Source organism: Ranitomeya imitator, chromosome 6, assembly GCF_032444005.1.
Source record: "Ranitomeya imitator isolate aRanImi1 chromosome 6, aRanImi1.pri, whole genome shotgun sequence".
In the NCBI taxonomy this organism is placed as follows: domain Eukaryota; kingdom Metazoa; phylum Chordata; class Amphibia; order Anura; family Dendrobatidae; genus Ranitomeya; species Ranitomeya imitator.
The window spans coordinates 243371201-243391874 of record NC_091287.1 but is presented as its reverse complement, the minus strand read 5'-3'; the positions used below and the strand labels follow the sequence as shown (position 1 = coordinate 243391874).

Genomic DNA, 20674 nt, shown 5'->3' with positions numbered 1-20674 from the left:
CAAGATTCGCACCAGGTAAAGAAAGGTTTCCAGGTACGGTAATAAATCTTGGCACAGGCTGGCTTCCGTGCCCTGATCATGGTTCCAATGATGTTCGGCGAGAGCCCTGCCTGGGTTAGAACCCAGGTCTCAAGGGCCACACCGTCAAATTGAGAGACCCTGAGTTCTGGTGGTAGAACGGGCCTTGTGATAGAAGATCAGGGCGGTAAGGGAGACGCCAGGGGGCATCTGCTGTAAGTTGTACGATGTCGGCGTACCATGTACGTCTGGGCCAGTCCGGTGCGATTAGGATGGTTGGAACTCCCTCTTGCTTGATCTTCCTCACCACCCTGGATATCAGGGGGAGAGGTGGAAAAATGTACAGAAGCTGGAACTGACTCCAGTCCTGAACCAGAGCGTCTGCTCCGAGCGACCGCGGATCATGTGTTCTGGCCATGAAGTTGGAGACCTTGGCATTGAAGTGGGATGCCATTAGGTCCATATCTGGGGTCTCCCAGTGATGGCAGATCTGGCAAAAAAATTTCGGGATGGAGAGAGCACTCTCCGAAGTCTATTCCTTGTCGGCTGAGGAAGTCTGCTTCCTCTTGTCCACACCTGGAATGTGGACTGCCGAGAGAACCGACCCTGTGCCCTCCCCCCAGTGGAGGATATGTGACACTTCTCGCATCGCCTGGGTACTGCGGGTCCCCCCTTGGTGATTCACATATGCCACAGCCGTGGCATTGTCTGACTGTATTCTGATGTGAGAGGCTGCCAGTAAGTGATGGAAGGCCCTCAATGCCAGGAGGATGGCACGAATTTCCAGGATGTTGATGGGCATGGTCGCTTCCACTGGGGACCACTTGCCCTGTGGTGTAGGTGCACTGCACCCCAGCCCGTCCGGCTCACATTGGTGGTCAGAACCTTCCATTGACCTGTCAGAAAGGATTTTCCCTTTGCTAGCGAGGTTGGCTTGAGCCACCAGTGCAGGGACCTCTTGGTTGACGACGTTAGCCGGAACTCCCTGTCGAGAGAAAGGGTTCTTGTCCCAGGACTTGAGGATGGCTAGTTGGAGAGGCCTGAGGCGAAACTGGCCAAATGGAACGGCTTCTATTGCTGCCCCCATCCTGCCGAGGACTCTCATGGCAAACCGGAGAGATCGAGGGGGTTTGCGGAGGAGGGTGCAAACTCCTAGGCAGAGAGCCAGTGCCTTGTTCTTGGGAAAGGGGCACTAGACCCCTGGTGGTGTTGAATAGCATTCCCGGAAGGTCAGAGACTGACTCGGGGTTGGTGATGACTTTTGTAGGTTGACTAACCAGCCCATGCGACTCAGAGTGTCGATTGTGATTGAGACGCTGAGCTTGCAGTCCTTGAAGGTGGGAGCCTTGATGAGTAGATCGTCCAAGTATGGAACGACTACTATGCCTCTGGAGTGCAGGACGTCCATGATGGCTGCCATGACTTTGGTAAACACTCTGGGAGCCATGGCAAGTCCGAACGGGAGAGCCACGAACTGGTAGTGGTCCTGGTCGATTGCGAACCTGAGAAATCTCTGATGGGCAGGTGCAATCGGTATATGCAGGTATGCATCTGGTATGTCTATGAAGGTGAGATTTTCTCCCTTCTCCATGGACGCAATGCGGAAGTGACGGACCCGTACATATTTGTTGAGTTGTTTTAGGTCCAGTATGGGCCGCACGCTGCCTCCTTTCTTGGGGACTACGAATAGATTGGAGTAGAACCCTCGGAAGCGCTCGGCCGTGGGGACCGGTACTATGACTCCTGCTTGAAAAAGCGAGGAGACCACTTGTCGGAAGGCACGAGCCTTGGTTGGTGGTTTTGAGGGGACAGAGAGGAAGAATCAGTCCGGTGGGTTGGAGGTCAACTCTATCTTGTATCCGGAAGACACTAGTTCCCTGACCCACCTGTCTTCTGTAATAGGCTGCCAGACTTGATGAAAGAGCAAAAGTCGGTCGCCTACAGGTGTGGTGTCTTCCGGAGTCATGAAGAGGAGAAAGTCTGAGATTTTCCTCCTCTGGGCTTCGACTGGCCTGCTTTTGACTGCCAGGTCTTGTCCGACCATTGCGTCAATCGTGAGTTGTCCCTGCGTGGGGAAAGCTTACGATTTTGTGCTGGACGTGAGATGGACCAGCCCGAAGAATTCCAAAAGGATCGGAATTGAGTTTGGTTACGCTTCTTGTAAGTGCGTTTAGGTTTCAGTTGGGGAAGAGAGGTACTCTTACCCCCGATGGCGTTGGATATCATCGTGTCCAACTGTTCACCAAAAAGTCAGCCACTGAGGTAGGGGAGGTGCGTGAGGGACTTCTTTGAGGCTGCATCCGCTTTCCATTCCCGCAGCCAGAGAATACGCCGAATTGTGATGGCGTTTGATGCTATCCCCGCTACGCCCCTTGCTGAATCCAGAGCTGCATGAAGCATGTAATCTGCTACGACTGCTATTTGAACCGCTTGGTCTGACAGCTCAGGAGCGGATGCTTGTAGGCCAGCTTGTATATTTTTGGCCCAGGCCAGAATGGCCTTGGTAGCCCAAACTGAAGCGAACGTGGGAGCCAAGGATGCCCCTGAGGCCTCGAAAATTGAACGAGCTTTGCGTTCTAGCTGCCGGTCTGCTGCGTCCCTGATAGTTGAGCTATCTGGCAGTGAAAGGAGGGTCTGTGCTGCTAGTCTAGAGACTGGGAGATCCATTCCTTGGTATCCTTCTGCGGGAAGGGGTACCTCGCCTCCAGATATTTGTGATTAGCAAATTTTTTCTCAGGCTGTGAGAGCTGCTTTTTAAGGATCGCCTTAAACTCTGGGTGGTTAGAGAAACCATAGGCGCTTCAGAGGTCCTTCAAAGGAAATCTTGTGTTCTGGGGCCTCTGGTGGTGGATCAGAAATGTCCAGCACCCGATGGATGTCCTCAACTAGCACTGTATTGCTAGGGGGGATGTGGGTCAGGGACCCCTCCGTTTCATTGTCTGAGTCGGAGTCACAGATGCCTTCCGAATCCTGTGTATCACTGAGGCATCTCCTGCTGGTGAGCTGGGGCGGAGGCCTTCTCTGGTCGGGGATTGCAGAGATCTGCATTGCCTGCCCCTGGAAGGGGACGGTCTAGATGACCTGGAACTACGGTGTCTCTCCCTAGAAGGGGATGACCGTGTGTTATGGGATGACGCACATGGACTTGACCTATGGGTCCGCTTGCATCCTGACCTAGACGTGGATGTGCCAGGGTCGTCCTGTCCCTGAGTCAAGCTCTCCCTTTGCTGGGTAACGGTCATAGCTGAGGCATGACTCTGCAGAGCCTGAAGCAATGTGGAGGTTAGGTTATCTATAGACTGCGTCATAGATTGCGACATCTGAGTGACCCATTCCGGCGTGGCATTAGACACCAAAGCATTGGCAGGGGCTTCTTGGGGCTCTGACACAGTAGTCTGAGTGCAGTCCTGGCAGTGCGGTACGTGCTGCCACTGGGGAGAGCGGTCCCGCAGGCTGTGCAGAATGCATAATAGCAGTCCTGCCTGGTTCTCTTGGACCTTGAGCCCAGCATAGTGCACAGAGTGTAGAAGAGCTGGCTATGCAAAGGACCTTACAGGGGTAGCTATGCACAGGAACCTATGGGAGAGCCTTATAGGGAATATAGATTCACAGTCGAGTAAAACAACCCAGCTGTAATCTTACCCCACCAGTTTGCCCCTAGGTCCAGCGCCGAAGAACCACAGTCCTGTGCCCCCCGGAGACTGGCTGGCCTGGTCCTGGTCTTGCTGACCGGGAGATGCAGGGTTAATCCTTGCTGCAGTAGAAATGGCCGACGAGGAGAAGAGGCAGGGGGAGAAGGAGGCGGAGAGCTGAGGAAAAAGGCGGCAAAGCTTTGTAAAAATGCGCCCTTTCTGTCTCAATCCGCCCCCTCTATGACACTGTAGAGTGTCATATTTGTCATCCGGGGGGCGAGCCGGGGGCGGAGAGGAAGTGGCGGCTTCAGCTAGGCCGAAGCTGCGACCTAAATTAGATGCCTGATGCCCAGAAAGGCTCCATGCCAGCACGGAAGTCCGGGAGGGGGTCAGATCTGAACCGGACCCCACCAGATTATAAAGGCAGGATAGCAGTGGAGCTAGAAGCGGAAGGGGGGCCCAGTGACGGATCCCCCTGAGGCAGTATAGAGCTGGTGGTGCCGCAGAGACAGGGGCGCAGGGAGCCCTGTGTCTCTTGTGCCATGCCTGCCTGCACTCCCCCCGGCCCCGACAGGAGACCTCAGCTGGGCTCGGGTCCCTGGATGCAGGCGCTGTGTGCTGGCCCATTGCTGGGAGCTGCAGAGTGCTGCCTGTACAGGCCCTACCTGAGGCGTCTCAACCTAATGCCCCCAGAGGGAGATTAGGGAGGGTGCTGCTATGACCTTCAAGGGGTTTATCCTCGCCTCGACCTCAACCCAGAAACCAAAAGGAATTGGGGAAGGAAGGGGGGTCTCGACTTCGAACCAGCACCCAAGGGACTGGGGAAGGAGCGACATGGGGAAAAAGCCATCTCGACTTCAACCGGGCACCCCATAATAGGGAGCCGAGAAAGGAGCCATGCCGGGAGTCTCACAGGAGACACACTTTTCTTCATCTGTAATCCGTCGGAAAAAAACGGAGTAAAAAATCTTAGGTGTGCCTCCTATGCGACACTAAAGGTACCGTCACATTAAGCGACGCTGCAGCGATATAGACAACGATGTCTATCGAGGCAGCGTCGCTGTTTCGTCGTTGTGTGGTCGCTGGAGAGCTGTCACACAGACAGCTCTCCAGCGATTAACAATACCGAAGTCCCCTGGTAACCAGGGTAAACATCGGGTTACTAAGCGCAGGGCCGCGCTTAGTAACCCGATGTTTACCCTGGTTACCAGTGTAAATATAAAAAATCCAAACACTACATACTTACATTCCGGTGTCTGTGCGTCCCCCGGCGTCCGCTTCCCTGCACTGTGTAAGCGCCGGCCGTAAAGCAGAGCGGTGACGTCACCGCTGTGCTCTGCTTTACGGCCAGCTGGCGCTGACACAGTGCAGGGAAGCAGAACGCCGGGGGACGCGACAGACACCGGAATGTAAGTATGTAGTGTTTGGTTTTTTTTACATTTACACTGGTAACCAGGGTAAACATCGGGTTACTAAGCGCGGCCCTGCGCTTAGTAACCCGATGTTTAAACAACCAACTAGAATAGTATAAGGATATACTTTATTGAGCAACCAAAAAAACGCAATATCCTAAAAAAATGCTTTATTAATGATATCTAAAAAATCTCAGACAATTAAATATACTTAAATGTATGACTACCAACATCAAACACCTGGGTTCGGGTGGGGTAGAAAAAATTCAGGAAATAGTAACAAATGTATTCCTGATACAGTCCCTGTTAGGTGTCCCTATAGTAGCTATCGCCTACCTAACAGCGGAGGTTGGCACCCTAAAGTTCGATGTGGCGCCCCCGCCACACGTCGACTGTCCCTTCTTGCCCTACTGGGCCCTACCAACTACCCACGCCCAGATCCCAATAACATACACACAAATTGACCAAAGGTCACACTAACCAAAAACGTGAGAAAAAAGTGTAAAAAAGAGTGAAAAAAAGTGTAACAAAAATATACTACTAAAAACGACGCAGCAAAATAGTGCTGCGTAAATGTTCACTAAGTTACATGTACCCCATGGACTGTATCAACAAATGATCTAGATATTGATCAATAAAAAAAATTCTATAGTATGAATGATGGTAAACAGGTAATAATCAAGACCCAAAATTTTCAGGGGTACAGTAGAGCACAGAAATGTTTTGCTCAGAAACATTCAGAGGTCATAAAAAATAAAAACCTCTAGTATGTATACCAATGTGTCACTGTCTTTATTAGTACATCATGACCTAAAGGTCATAGAGGCAGACCTATACACAGGACTTATACAAAAAGTACTAGTAAAGAAAGACTAAACAAGATGAAAATAGTTGTGAATATCTCTATTCGATACCTAATACAGTGTATCTCAAGTCCGGAATAGCAGATATACGGGCTCACTCAATAAGTGTTCATATGTACATGCCCTCAGAGTCACATATAGAGCAGTTCAACATGAAACCATCTGCTACCACAAAAGTGTGATGTGTAGTGTGTCTCCTACACGATTAGTCAATGCAGTTAGTACACCTGAGGTCAATGCCTCATTATTGTCCGATACCTGATCCAATGCATCTCTTATGAGAGCTCATTTGCATGGGTGATTTATAAGTTTACACCCTAGATACCATACAGATTCGACATGTATAAAGGTCTTCAGGTATCTGAGATAAAAACTAAACAAAATATTCAAAGAAACAGAGAAAAAATAATAAAAAACAAATGAAAAATGTCTGCTACATCAGGTATTACATATAGTATCTCTCATTTAGATTGGACCAATGCATATAGGAGCCCAGAACAGCTGAGGCCAATCCCTCATTGCTTTTTTATAAATAAGTGCTATGCTCAGTCTGCTATGACAAATAAAAACTTATCTGAATATGTGACGTAGTTCGTCCCATCTCGCCATCCCTACGCGTTTCGCCCCTTCCCAGTATAGGGGCTCATCAGGGGATAAATTAGGGTATAACAAACAACCCAGCAAAGTCAGCCACTAGATTCTAAAACTTAACATTTAATATGTATACCTTTAAAATTATGTGTGCTTTAAAAACAATTTGGTGCTCATGTTTAACCGTGCACTAGACAAGAAAAATGGCATGATCTCACCCAATTGCTGTCTCTCTTCTTGTTATAGATTCTTGTGCTTGTTGAGAGCACGGCGTGGGACGGAGACCAATAGACCTTTTCCGATGGGGGGGAGCAAAAATAGGTAGGGGGGGAGGGTTTGAAGCTATCTTCCCTGTTGTGCCCCGTGTATAAGACTCCCTCCCTGACAAGGGCAGTCCCCAAGTTTGCCTTATCCTCACATGGAGGACGCCGCTGAATGAGGTTATGTCTGCCACTGCAGAATACCTCCATTAACCTGGACATTTAACCTGGACATTTTATTCCCCTGATGAACCCCCGTAACGGGGAGGGAAACGCGTTGGAAAAAGAAAGAGGACACATTATCCAGGGTGGTTATACTAACTAAAGGGCTTCACTAAGTAGGCTCAAACTTGGGGACTGCCCTTGTCAGGGCGGGAGTCTTATACACGGGGCACGACAGGGAAGATAGCTTCAAACCCTCCCCCCCTACCTATTTTTGCTCCCCCCCCATCGGAAAAGGTCTATTGGTCTCCGTCCCACGCCGTGCTCTCAACAAGCACAAGAATCTATAACAAGAAGAGAGACAGCAATTGGGTGAGATCATGCCATTTTTCTTGTCTAGTGCACGGTTAAACATGAGCACCAAATTGTTTTTAAAGCACACATAATTTTAAAGGTATACATATTAAATGTTAAGTTTTAGAATCTAGTGGCTGACTTTGTTGGGTTGTTAGTTAAAAGTGGTCAGACGTGATCAGGAACGATACGTTCTGATTTTTTTTTTTTCCTGCTGAATTCATAAATTAGGGTATAGCAGCAATGGCTTAGGAAGTGGATGACTTCCTAAGCCATTGCTGCTATACCCTAATTTAGCAATGAGGGATTGGCCTCAGCTGTTCTGGGCTCCTATATGCATTGGTCCAATCTAAATGAGAGAAACTATATGTGATACCTGATGTAGCAGACATTTTTCATTTGTTTTTTATTATTTTTTCTCTGTTTCTTTGAATATTTTGTTTAGTTTTTATCTCAGATACCTGAAGACCTTTATACATGTCGAATCTGTATGGTATCTAGGGTGTAAACTTATAAATCACCCATGCAAATGAGCTCTCATAAGAGATACATTGGATCAGGTATCGGACAATAATGAGGCATTGACCTCAGGTGTACTAACTGCATTGACTAATCGTGTAGGAGACACACTACACATCACACTTTTGTGGTAGCAGATGGTTTCATGTTGAACTGCTCTATATGTGACTCTGAGGGCATGTACATATGAACACTTATTGAGTGAGCCAGTATATCTGCTATTCCGGACACGCCGATTCAGCGATGTCAGCGGGTGATCCAGCGACGAAATAAAGTTTTTGCCTTCTAGCTCCGACCAGCGGTCTTACAGCAGGATCCTGATCGCTGCTGCATGTCAAACACAACGATATCGCTATCCAGGACGCTGCAACGTCACGGTTCGCTATCGTTATCGTTCTAAAGTCGCTCAGTGTGAAGGTACCTTAAGCAAAAACTGGAGAAGGCTGACGCCGTCCAGGGGTGTTTACTGCAGAGGAGGAGCCACGGTTAATCTTTCTCAGATTATGCATAGTGTCGCCTCCTAGTGGACAGCAGCATAACACCCATGGTCTTGTGTCCCCCAATGAGGCGACAGAGTAATGTTGGTGGAGCCTTCGCACCGCCAAACACTCATTCCTACCAGCCTTGGACCTGCAGCATCACCCCACTCCTACCTCTGCCGAACACCACCTCCTACTAGACTGGGGACTGCAACATCTCCTGCTGCTGCCGCCAGATGCTTCCTGCAGCAGCAAACCTGCTGTCTGGGACCACGCTCCACCGTGACAACACTCAGGTAAGCTACTGTAAAAGCGGATTATGAGACGCACCACCATTTTATATAAAAAAAGTTTTCCTATTTTAATGCTCTAAATTTGGGGTGTGTCTTATTATTCAGTGCATTTTATAATCCGCAAAACATTGTAGATATATAGTAAATATTATTTATTAACTATTTTGTGCTAAATGATTGTTTTAAAATGCATACAATTCAGAAAATTCTGAAAGTTGTAAATTTTACATCACATTTTCAATATGTTCATAAAAAGATCATTTTCTGAATCTAAATTTACCACTAACATAAAATACAATTTGTCAGAAAACATAATATGACACATAAAGTGACAAGTCAGATTTAAAAATGGGGTTCTGTCAGGTAGGCCTAAACTGACTACAATCAGAAGTGGTTAAGCATATTTACACAATAACAGAAAAGAAAATTAATATGAGATTTCATTATACGCAATGCTCTACCATGTTTATTTCAGTATTTTACCTTAATGTTTTCATAGGTTAGCACTGAAGCATGGTTCTCCAGCTTGTCATAAATGTGAGGCGTTAGCAACTGAGCAATTTCTGGACGCATGCGATGCTGAAAATGAGAGGGCATATTAGTGTCAGTGGAAGATTATGCACTATTAAAGGCAACCTGTCATCAGGTTTGGCCAATATGAGATACAACCACCACCTTTCAGGGCTGATATACAGCATTCAAGAATGCTGTATATCTGCTCCCAACCCGACCTGTAAGAGAAGAAAAATAACTTTGATTACACTCCCCTGCAGGACGGTCCAGTCCGAGACGTGTCGATGTTCTTAGCATGGCACCTCCCATCTTTTTACGATCACCGTCCTCCTTCTTGCTTCATGTGGATAATGTGTGTTACGTGTTACGGAACCACTCAGCACCCAGAATATGTTGTGCAGTTATATGTATGTATAACTGGTTCCATGTGAGATGCATGTCCCTAATGCATCAGCCCACAGGCTGCGCCCTGGGCAGAGGGGACACAATATTCCCCTTTTGTCCTCCCCCCACCTTTGTCATTCCCACAGTAAATATCGGCAGGCTCCGGCCACCTGCGGCTATTGTAATTTACGTCTGGCCTGCCGTTTTTCTATTGGCCTGCCCCGCTATATCTGTGTGATATATTCTGTGTCCTGTGAGTAAAGTTTTTGTCAGACTGGAAATACATGGAGAAGCAGTGATCTTTTATATGCGCCCATGTAACCAACCAATTCCAGCCAGCATCCTTCATTCAGACTCCAGCCAAAGCAGAGTGGACCTCCTGAAACACGGGGTGGTACTGAAAGAGGTACCCCAGCTTGGTAGACCCCGTTACACTGGTGGCAGACAGCAGGATATTATACCCCTTCTACAGGAGGAAAGGAATGAATGGAAAACAACTACCAGAAGTTAAAGAGGACTACATTAAAAGATCTGGTGGAAGCCCGAGGGTTGATCGCCAGCAACAAAACAAAAGCGGATTTGATAGCAGCCATCATAGAACACGACAGTGCAGTGCCCCCCAATGTGAACGTGGAGGAGACTGAATTCCAGAGGGAGGTAAAGAACAGACTGGCATTCTATGGCCCAAACCCTGCAGTAGAGATCATACGAGAGGTGATGGCTGATGTGCGTACTGATCTGAAGGAAAAGATGGCCGAGCAGACCAGGATAGAGCTAGCCAAGATGGAGATGGCAAAGCGGACCAAAGTGGAGCTGGCCAAGATGGAGATGGCAGAGCGGAGACAGGAGAGTCAGCGAGCAGGAGGAGCTCTGGCCTTCGACCAGGTACCTTCAACAGTAAGCCACGAAAAGATCCAGTATAATGCCTTCTGACAGTTGGGGGAGGCAGAGGAAGACATTGATGGCTTTCTGCAGGACTTTGAGCGGCAGTGTGCCCTTCATCAAGTGAAGTCGGAGGAACGGGTTCAGATTCTGGCCAGCAAGCTGACAGGCCGGGCAGCGGACGCCTATCGCACGGTACCTGATGAGGACTGTATGGACTATGAGTGGATCAAAGAAGTGATCTTGGCCCTATATGCGCTGACACCAGAGGCATACCACCAAAAGTTCCGCGGACTTATAAAACGTGTAACCGATACCCATGCTGAATGGGCCTGTAAATTCACTGCTATAGTGGGTACAAGGGAGCCAAGCAACCACTTAGGAGGACGTCCTCCAGCTCTTCTTGTTAGAACGATCCTTTAACAGACTAACCCCCGAGACACAGGAATGGCTTCGGGACAGACGGCCAACGACTCTTGAGGAAGCCGCTCGTCTGGCCGATGAACATTATGATGCCAGGAGGCCTCAGTTGTCCAGATCAAAGATGGTCACTAGGGGTCTGCCCATGGACCTGGAGGGCCCCAAACCACCGAAGATTGTAGGGGGACCAGCTAGAAACCCGGCCTATCACTGTCCCCCTGGGGCACGATGCCACACCTGCCGTCAGCTGGGCCACCTGCAAAGACAATGTCCCAACCGGACTCAGCATACCCAGTGGCCAAAGGCAGGAACAGCTACCTTCAGCCGGGCTGCTGTACACTGCTACCAAGGCGAAGCTGACCCGGCATTGGGGGCTACGACTAACCAAGGGGTGGAAGAGATGGAGGAAGTGCTGCATGAAGTAGACCCGGTGCAGGCAGCCTGGGCAGATAATCGACAACAGCATCGACAGGTCGTGTGGGTTAATGGGAAACATATGCAGGGACTAAGAGATTCCGGGGCAACTTTGAACCTTGTGAAGCCTCATCTCCTCCGGGACCAATAGAAGACGAACCGTTCAGTGGCAGTCCGTGTAGCAGGGGGAGCTATACATCAACTGCCCACTACCAGGATTCACCTGAATTGGGGAGTCGAGTATGGCCTTGTTGAGGTCAGCTTGATGGAGGATTTGCCTGCAGACGTCTTGCTGGGAAATGACTTGGGGCCCATGTTGCCTGCCTTCTCGGTTGCCCCTCTGGCTGAGACATAATCCTGTGACCACCCGGAGACAAGCTCGAGCTGTGGAGGCGGAATCACACTCAGAGGAGGCCCAGGTAAGTCATCCCAGCCCTACACGTATTCCCATAGCCAGACACATTTCTTGGGCCACCCCAGATGAATTTAAGAGGAAGTTACTTGAGGATCCTTCATTGGAGGGATATCGCGGGAAGGCACAGGAGAGGAGAGAGGTACTTGAAGGGGAACAGTTTGTATGGAAGCAGGGACTCCTCTACCGGATCACAGAGCAGCATCACACAGAGACGAGCCCCACTATAAAACGACAGCTGGTAGTTCCCAAGAAGAGTACTGCGAATCTCTCATGACATACCCTTGGCCGGGCACTTTGGCGTCAGTCGCACCAGGCATCGTCTGACACAAAACTTGTTTTGGCCGGGGGTAACCTATGATGTTCATCAGTACTGCCAGACCTGTGACAGTTGCCAGCACATTGGCAAGAGGGGAGATCGATGCAAGGCCAAATTACGCCCCCTCCCCATTGTGGAAGAACCATTTAGCCGAGTAGCAGTCAATCTGATAGGGCCATTAGCCAAACCCAGTCCGTCAGGGAAAAGGTATATATTGATAGTGATAGATTATGCCACACGGTATCCAGAGGCGGTTGCGTTACCTAACATACTGGCGGAGACGGTGGTGGCCGCCCTGCTCCAGGTTTTCTCACGGGTTGGATTTCCCCAGGAGATTATCTCAGACCAGGGTACTCAGTTTACAGCAGAGGTGACTAACCAACTGTGGAAGCTGTGCAGCATAAAGTCCATTAGAAGCGCCCCGTACCACCCGCAAACCAATGGGTTGTGTGAAGGCTTTAACGGGACGTTAAAACAACTCATTGGGATTTTTACCAGGAGCTACAGGGACTGGGACAAATTCTTGCCACACCTCCTGTTTGCTTATCGGGAGGTGCCCCAAGAATCCACGGGGTTCTCCCCGTTCAAGCTGGTATACGGGAGATGGGTAAGGGGACCCCTAGACTTAGTGCTAGAACATTGGGAAGGGGAGGGCCTCATAGAAGGGGTAGCTATTGTACCCTATGTGCTGGAATCCCGGGACCACCTACAGGAGCTGACCCAGGCTGTACGTGAGAACATGCAGGTGACCCAGCGGCGCCAGCGCGTATGGTACGATCGGAGGGCCAGAGAGCGCACCTTGGAAATAGGACAGAAGGACTTGGTGTTAGAGCCCACTAGGCAGAACAAGTTCCAAGCTGCATGGCAGGGGCCCTACCAGGTAGTGGGGAAAATAGCCGACACGACCTATAATGTCGCCGATTGTGACGACCCCAGGGTTATCCGCATGTTCCACGTCAATATGCTGAAGCCCTACCGGGAGCGCCCTGAAGAGGTAGTGGCCATCTGTGCACCTGAAGCAGAGGATTTAGCTGGACTTCCCTTGCCGGATGTCTCAGGGGAAAGGACTCAGTCTAAAACATGGGACCAGGTACACTTGGGTGAAGACCTAGGCCCCCGGGAGAGACAGCAGGCGGAGGAGTTGTTGAGGCAGCGGCAGAGGATGTTTTCGGGGAGACCAGGGTACACTCGCCTGGCACAACACAAGGTTGAGACCCAGGATCAGACCCCCCTGCGACAAAACCCCTTCTGCGTCCCTGAGTCTGTACGAGAGCAGATGTGACAAGAGATACAAGAGATGTTGCATTTAGGGGTCACTGAAGAGTCAAATAGTCCCTGGGAATCTCCCGTAGTATTAGTGCCCAAGAAGGATGGGACTACACGGTTTTGTGTAGACTATCGTGAGCTCAATGAGAAAACAGTGACGGATGCATATCCCATGCCGCGTGTGGATAAGTTGTTAGACTGGCTGGCGGGGGCAAAGTACTTGACCACCATCGATCTATGCAAAGGCTACTGGCAGATTCCCCTTAGTCCTGGCGCTATTCCCAAGTTGGCATTTGTCACCCCGTTCGGCTTATTCCAGTTTCGAGTTATGCCATTCAGGATGAAAAATGCCCCAGCGACCTTCCAGAGGCTGGCTGACCGGCTTCTGGATGGTCTCCAGGACTATGCTTGTGCCTACCTGGACAACATCGCCATCTACAGTGCGACATGGGAAGAGCATCTAAATCACCTAGAGACAGTATTGGACAGGATCCACAAGGCCGGAATCACCCTGAACCCAAACAAGTGTCACGTGGGCAAAGCAGAGGTTCAGTATTTAGGGCATTGGGAAACAGCGACCAGAACCAGCCAAGATTGAGGCCATAGCCAAATGGCCCACCCCACACACTAAAACTCAGGTCATGGCGTTTCTAGGTACAGCGGGGTATTGCAGGAAATTCGTTTCCAATTACAGCAGCGTAGCCAAGCCCCTCACTGATCTGACCCGTAAGAATCAACCCCGCCAGGTAACCTGGACCCCTGAGTGTTTGGAAGCCTTCCGCCAACTAAAGGACGCCCTCACCAATACCCCTGTATTGGCCGCACCCGATCCAACTAAAAGTTTCCTTGTTCACACAGATGCTTCTATGTTTGGATTGGGGGCAGTACTGAGCCAAGTCGGGCCGGATAGCCAAGAACACACGGTAGCTTACCTGAGTCGGAAACTACTGCCCCATGAAGCAAGCTATGCGGCCATCGAGAAGGAGTGCCTGACAGTAGTATGGGCACTCAAAAAGTTGCAACCATATTTGTATGGACGACAGTTTTCCCTCCTAATGGACCATAATCCCTTAGTCTGGCTAATCGGGTCTCCGGAGACAACGCCAGATTGCTGCGGTGGAATTTAGCCCTACAACCTCTGGACTTCACCATCCACTACAGACTAGGCAAACACAATGGTAACGCCGATGGACTAAGTCGACAAACAGAACTTGTACCAGCCCCATAAACTTCAGTCATCCCCAAACCGATCCGTTAAGGATCAGACTGTGTATGCCGATCGCGTCGCTGAAAAGGGGAGCCGTGTTACGGAACCACTCAGCACCCAGAATATGTTGTGCAGTTATATGTATGTATAACTGGTTCCATGTGAGATGCATGTCCCTAATGCATCAGCTCACAGGCTGCGCCCTGGGCAGAGGGGACACGATATTCCCCTTTTGTCCCCCCCCTACCTTTGTAATTCCCACAGTAAATATCAGCAGGCTCCGGCCACCTGCGGCTATTGTAATGTACAGTATGTCTGGCCTGCCGCTTTTCTATCGGCCTGCCCCGCTGTATCTGCGTGATATATTCTGTGTCCTGTGAGTAAAGTTTTTGTCAGACTGGAAATACGTGGAGAAGCAGTGATCTTTTATATGCACCCATGTAACCAACCAATTCCAGCAAGCATCCTTCATTCAGACTCCAGCCAAAGCAGAGTGGACCTCCTGAAACACGGGGTGGTACTGAAAGAGGTACCCCAGCTTGGTAGACCCCGTTACAACGTGTCCTTCCTCTTTGACCTTTTCTGGCGCCTGTGCACTGCAGTACTTTGCTCTGCCCTCAATAGGTACGTCTGCGCAGGAGCGGAATGCCAGAGACACTGTGTGGATGACGAAGGAACAGGGCGGCAATCATAAGAAGATGGGAGGCGTCGGGACAAGAACATCAACACCCCTCCGACAAATCCGCCCCACAGGTGAGTATAATAAAAGTTATTTTTCTTCTCTTACAGGTCGGATTGTGAGAAGATATATAGCATTATAGAATGCTGTATATCAGCTCTGAAAGGTGGTGGCTGTATCTCATATTGGCTTAACCTGGTAAAGCTGGTTTCACATTTGCATTTTTTGCCGCTGCGTTTTAGCGCAAAAAACGCATGCATTTTTTTGCGGCAAAAAAATGTATTGCTGTGTATGTAAACGCATGCGTTTTTAAGCACATGCATTTGCATGCGTTTTTAAACGCATGCGTTTCAATAGAAAAACACAAGAATACACACTGATAAGCCACCACCCAACCCTAACCCTAGGAATCCTAACCCTAACCCTAAGGTTAGGGTTAGGATCCCTAGTAACCCTAGGGATCCTAACCCTAACCCTAGGGATCCTAACCTGTTATGATCCGGTGACCTTGGAGCCGCATGGAACTTTCTCTGGAGTTGGTGTAAACTGTACTGACCGCAAATCCTGAACTTAACACCGCAACTAGAAGTAGCCGTGGGGTGTGCCTAACAAATCCTAGACACCTCGACACAGCCGGAGGACTAAATACCCCTATAGATGGTAATAGGAATTCTACCTTGCCTCAGAGCAGAACCCCAAAGGATAGGCAGCCCCCCACAAATATTGACTGTGAGTAGTAGAGGAAAAGACACACGCAGGCAGGAAACAGGATTTAGCAAAAGAGGCCACTCTAGCTAAAATAGGAAAGGATAGGACAGAATACTAAGCGGTCAGTATTAAAATCATTCCAAAAATATACACAGCAGAAAATACAAAAAACTCCACCATCTAACTAAAGATGTGGAGCGTATATCTGCAACTCCAGAGAATCCAACAAGACTGAGAAAACACTGACACAGTCTAAGCTGGACAAGAGAAAACAAATGAATAGCACAGAAATATTAAGCACATAGCATGTGTGCCACAGAAACAAAAAACAGACATTTATCTTTGCTGAATTGGCAGCAAGGCAGGAGGAACCAGACAAAGATCCAAAACCTCCCAGAACCATGGACAACTGGCAAGGACTAATGAATCCTGCACACCTAAATACCCCAGTCAGAACTAAAATCAGCAGAAACACCTGACCAGGACTGCAACTCAGAGACAACTGCATTACCACCTACAACCACTGGAGGGAACCCAAAAGCAGAATTCACAACAGTACCCCCCCTTGAGGAGGGGTCACCGAACCCTCACCAGGGCCCCCAGAACGATCAGGACGAGCCAGATGAAAGGCACGGACCAAATCAGCAGCATGGACATCAGAGGCAAAAACCCAAGAATTATCCTCCTGGCCATAACCCTTCCATTTGACAAGGTACTGAAGCCTCCGCCTCGAAAAACGAGAATCCAAAATCTTCTCAACCACATACTCCAACTCCCCATCAACCAACACAGGGGCCGGAGGATCAACAGAGGGAACAACGGGCACCACATATTTCCGCAATAAAGATCTATGGAAGACATTATGGATAGCAAAAGAAGCCGGAAGCGTCAATCGAAAAGACACCGGATTAATAATCTCAGAAATCCTATAAGGACCAATAAACCGAGGCTTAAACTTAGGGGAAGAAACCTTCATAGGAACATGACGGGAAGACAACCAGACCAGATCCCCAACCCGAAGCCGGGAACCAACACACCGACGATGGTTAGCAAAACGTTGAGCCTCCTCCTGAGACAACACCAAATTGTCCACCACATGAGCCCAAATCTGCTGCAACCTGTCAACCACAGAATCCACACCAGGACAGTCATAAGGCTCAACCTGCCCAGAAGAAAAACGAGGATGAAAACCAAAATTACAAAAGAAAGGCGAAACCAAAGTAGCCGAACTAGCCCGATTATTAAGGGCAAACTCGGCCAATGGCAAGAAGGCCACCCAATCATCCTGATCAGCAGACACAAAGCATCTCAAATAAGTCTCCAAAGTCTGATTAGTTTGCTCGGTCTGGCCATTTTTCTGAGGATGAAATGCAGAAGAAAAAGACAAATCAATGCCCAGCCTAGCACAAAAGGCCCGCCAAAACCTAGAAACAAACTGGGAACCTCTGTCGGACACAATATTCTCTGGAATACCATGCAGACGAACCACATGCTGAAAAAACAACGGAACCAAATCTGAAGAGGAAGGCAATTTAGGCAAAGGCACCAAATGAACCATCTTAGAGAACCGGTCAAAAACAACCCAGATAACAGACATCTTCTGGGAAACCGGAAAATCAGAAATAAAATCCATAGAAATATGCGTCCAGGGCCTCTCAGGGACTGGCAATGGCAAAAGCAACCCACTAGCACGGGAACAACAAGGCTTGGCCCGAGCACAAGTCCCACAGGACTGCACAAAAGAATGCACATCATGTGACAAAGAAGGCCACCAAAAGGACCTACCAACCAAATCTCTGGTAGCAAAAATACCAGGATGACCAGCCAACACAGAACAGTGAACCTCAGAAATCACTCTACTAGTCCATCTGTCAGGAACAAACAATTTCCCCACTGGACAGCGGTCAGGTCTGTTAGCCTGAAATTCCTGAAGAACCCGTCGTAAATCAGGGGACATGGCAGAAAGGACCACCCCTTCTTTCAGAATGCCGACCGGTCCAAGGACCTCAGGAGAATCAGGCAAAAAAACTCCTAGAGAGGGCATCAGCCTTAATATTCTTAGAACCCGGAAGATACGAAACTACGAAATCAAAACGGGAAAAAAACAAGGACCATCGAGCCTGTCCAGGATTCAGCCGTTTGGCAGACTCGAGGTAAATCAGATTCTTATGATCGGTCAAGACCACAATACGGTGCATAGCTCCCTCCAGCCAATGTCGCCACTCCTCAAACGCCCACTTCATAGCCAACAACTCCCAATTGCCGACATCATAATTGCGTTCAGCAGGCGAAAACTTACGGGAAAAGAAGGCACACGGTTTCATCAAGGAACCAAAAGGATCCTTCTGAGACAAAACGGCCCCTGCCCCAATCTCAGAAGCGTCAATCTCAACCTGAAACGGAAGAGAAACATCCGGTTGGCGCAACACCGGAGCAGAAGTAAATCGGCGTTTAAGCTCCTGAAAGGCAGCGACAGCCGCAGAGGACCAATTCGCCACATCAGCGCTTTTCTTTGTCAAATCGGTCAAGGGTTTAACCACACTAGAGAAGTTAGCAATGAAACGGCGATAAAAATTTGCAAAACCCAAAAATTTCTGAAGGCTCTTCACGGATGTGGGTTGAATCCAATCATGAATGGCCTGAACATTAACCGGATCCATCTCCATAGATGAGGGAGAAAAAATGAAGCCCAAAAAAGAAACCTTCTGCACCCCAAAGAGACACTTAGACCCCTTCACAAACAAAGCATTGTCACAAAGGATCTGAAATACCATCCTGACCTGTTGCACATGAGACTCCCAATCATCGGAAAAAATCAAAATATCGTCCAAATATACAATCAAGAATTTATCAAGATAAGTCCGGAAGATATCATGCATGAAGGACTGAAAAACAGATGGACCATTAGTGAGCCCGAATGGCATCACAAGATATTCAAAATGACCTTCGGGCGTATTAAACGCAGTTTTTCATTCATCACCCTGCTTAATACGAACAAGATTATATGCCCCCCGAAGGTCAATCTTAGTAAACCAACTAGCCCCCTTAATCCTAGCAAACAAATCAGAAAGCAAAGGTAAAGGGTATTGAAACTTGACCGTGATTTTATTCAAGAGGCGATAATCAATAGAGGGTCTCAAGGAGCCATCCTTCTTAGCAACAAAAAAAAATCCCGCTTCCAACGGTGAAGAAGATGGCCGAATATGCCCTTTCGCTGAAGACTCCTTAATATAATTCCGCATGGCGGTATGTTCAGGCACAGACAGGTTGAAAAGTCGGCCCTTAGGAAACTTACAGCCTGGAATCAAGTCAATAGCACAGTCCCTGTGCGGTGGAAGGGAACTGGACTTGGGCTCATCGAATACATCCTGAAAATCAGACAAAAACTTAGGAATTTCAGAAGAGGAAGAAGAGGAGATTGACATCAAAGGAACATCATTATGAATTCCCTGACAACCCCAACAAGTCACAGACATAGACTTCCAGTCCAACACAGGATTATGTACCTGCAACCACGGAAAACCCAGCACAATAGCATCATGCAAATTATGCAACACCAGAAATCGACAATCTTCCTGATGGGCTGGCGCCATGCGCATGGTCACCTGTGTCCAAAACTGGGGCTTATTTTTTGCCAAGGGTGTAGCATCAATGGCCCTTAAAGGAATAGGGTTCTGCAAAGGCTGCAAGGGAAAACCACAACGCCTGGCAAACTCAAAGTCCATTAAGTTCAAGGCGGCGCCTGAATCCACAAACGCCATGACAGAAAATGATGACAATGAGCAGATCAAGGACACAGATAACAGAAATTTAGGTTGTACAGTACTGATGGTAAATGAACTGGCGATCCTCTTTGTCCGCTTAGGGCAGGCAGAAATGACATGAGAAGCGTCGCCACAATAATAACACAACCTATTCTGACGTCTGAAACCTTGTAGTTCCGTTCTAGACAGAATCCTATCACACTGCCTTGGCTCAGGAATTTGCTCTGAGGACAACGCCACAGCGCGCACAGTTCTGCGCTCCCGCAAGCGCCGGTCAATCTGAATGGCCAGCGACATAGAATCACTCAGACCGAAAGGCGTGGGAAACCCCACCATAACATCTTTAACGGATTCAGAAAGACCCTTTCTGAAAATTGCCGCCAAAGCATCATCATTCCATTTAGTCAACACAGACCATTTTCTAAATTTCTGACAATACAATTCTGCCGCCTCTTGACCCTGAGACAGGGCCAACAAGGTCTTCTCCGCTTGATCCACCGAATTAGGTTCATCATATAGTAAACCTAAAGCCTGAAAAAAGGAGTCTACATTAAGCCAAGCCGGATTCCCAGATTCCAGGGAAAATGCCCAATCCTGTGGATCGCCACGCAGCAGGCAGATGATGATTTTAACCTGCTGAATGGAATCACCAGAGGATCGAGGTCTCAGAGCAAAAAACAGTTTACAGTTGTTTTTAAAACTCAAAAATTTGGACCTGTCACCAAAAAACAAATCAGGAGTAGGAATCTTCGGCTCTAAAACAGGAGCCTGAACAATATAATCAGAAATACCCTGTACCCTAGCAGCAAGCTGGTCCACACGAGAAGCTAATTCCTGAATATCCATGCTAGCACAAGACTCCTCAGCCACCCAGAGAAAAAGAGGGAAGAGAAGACAAAACAGAGTGCGGAAAAAAATGGCTCAACACCTTTCTTCCCTTCTTCTGAAATGCATTTAACTAATTATTGGCCAGTTGTACTGTTATGATCCGGTGACCTTGGAGCCGCATGGAACTTTCTCTGGAGTTGGTGTAAACTGTACTGACCACAAATCCTGAACTTAACAACTAGAAGTAGCCGTGGGGTGTGCCTAACAAATCCTAGACACCTCGACACAGCCGGAG

General features: G+C 48.7%; 1 protein-coding gene across 1 annotated transcript in view; it reads right to left on the bottom strand.

The window, feature by feature from the left end:
• The window catches only part of LOC138643351 (NFX1-type zinc finger-containing protein 1-like), a 341406-nt gene that overhangs the window by 62032 nt on the left and 258700 nt on the right, over positions 1 to 20674 (bottom strand). Inside the window, exon 15 of the mRNA XM_069732273.1 lies at positions 9067 to 9162. Coding sequence (XP_069588374.1) covers positions 9067 to 9162 — 96 coding nt within the window. The remainder of the gene's footprint in view (positions 1 to 9066; positions 9163 to 20674) is intronic.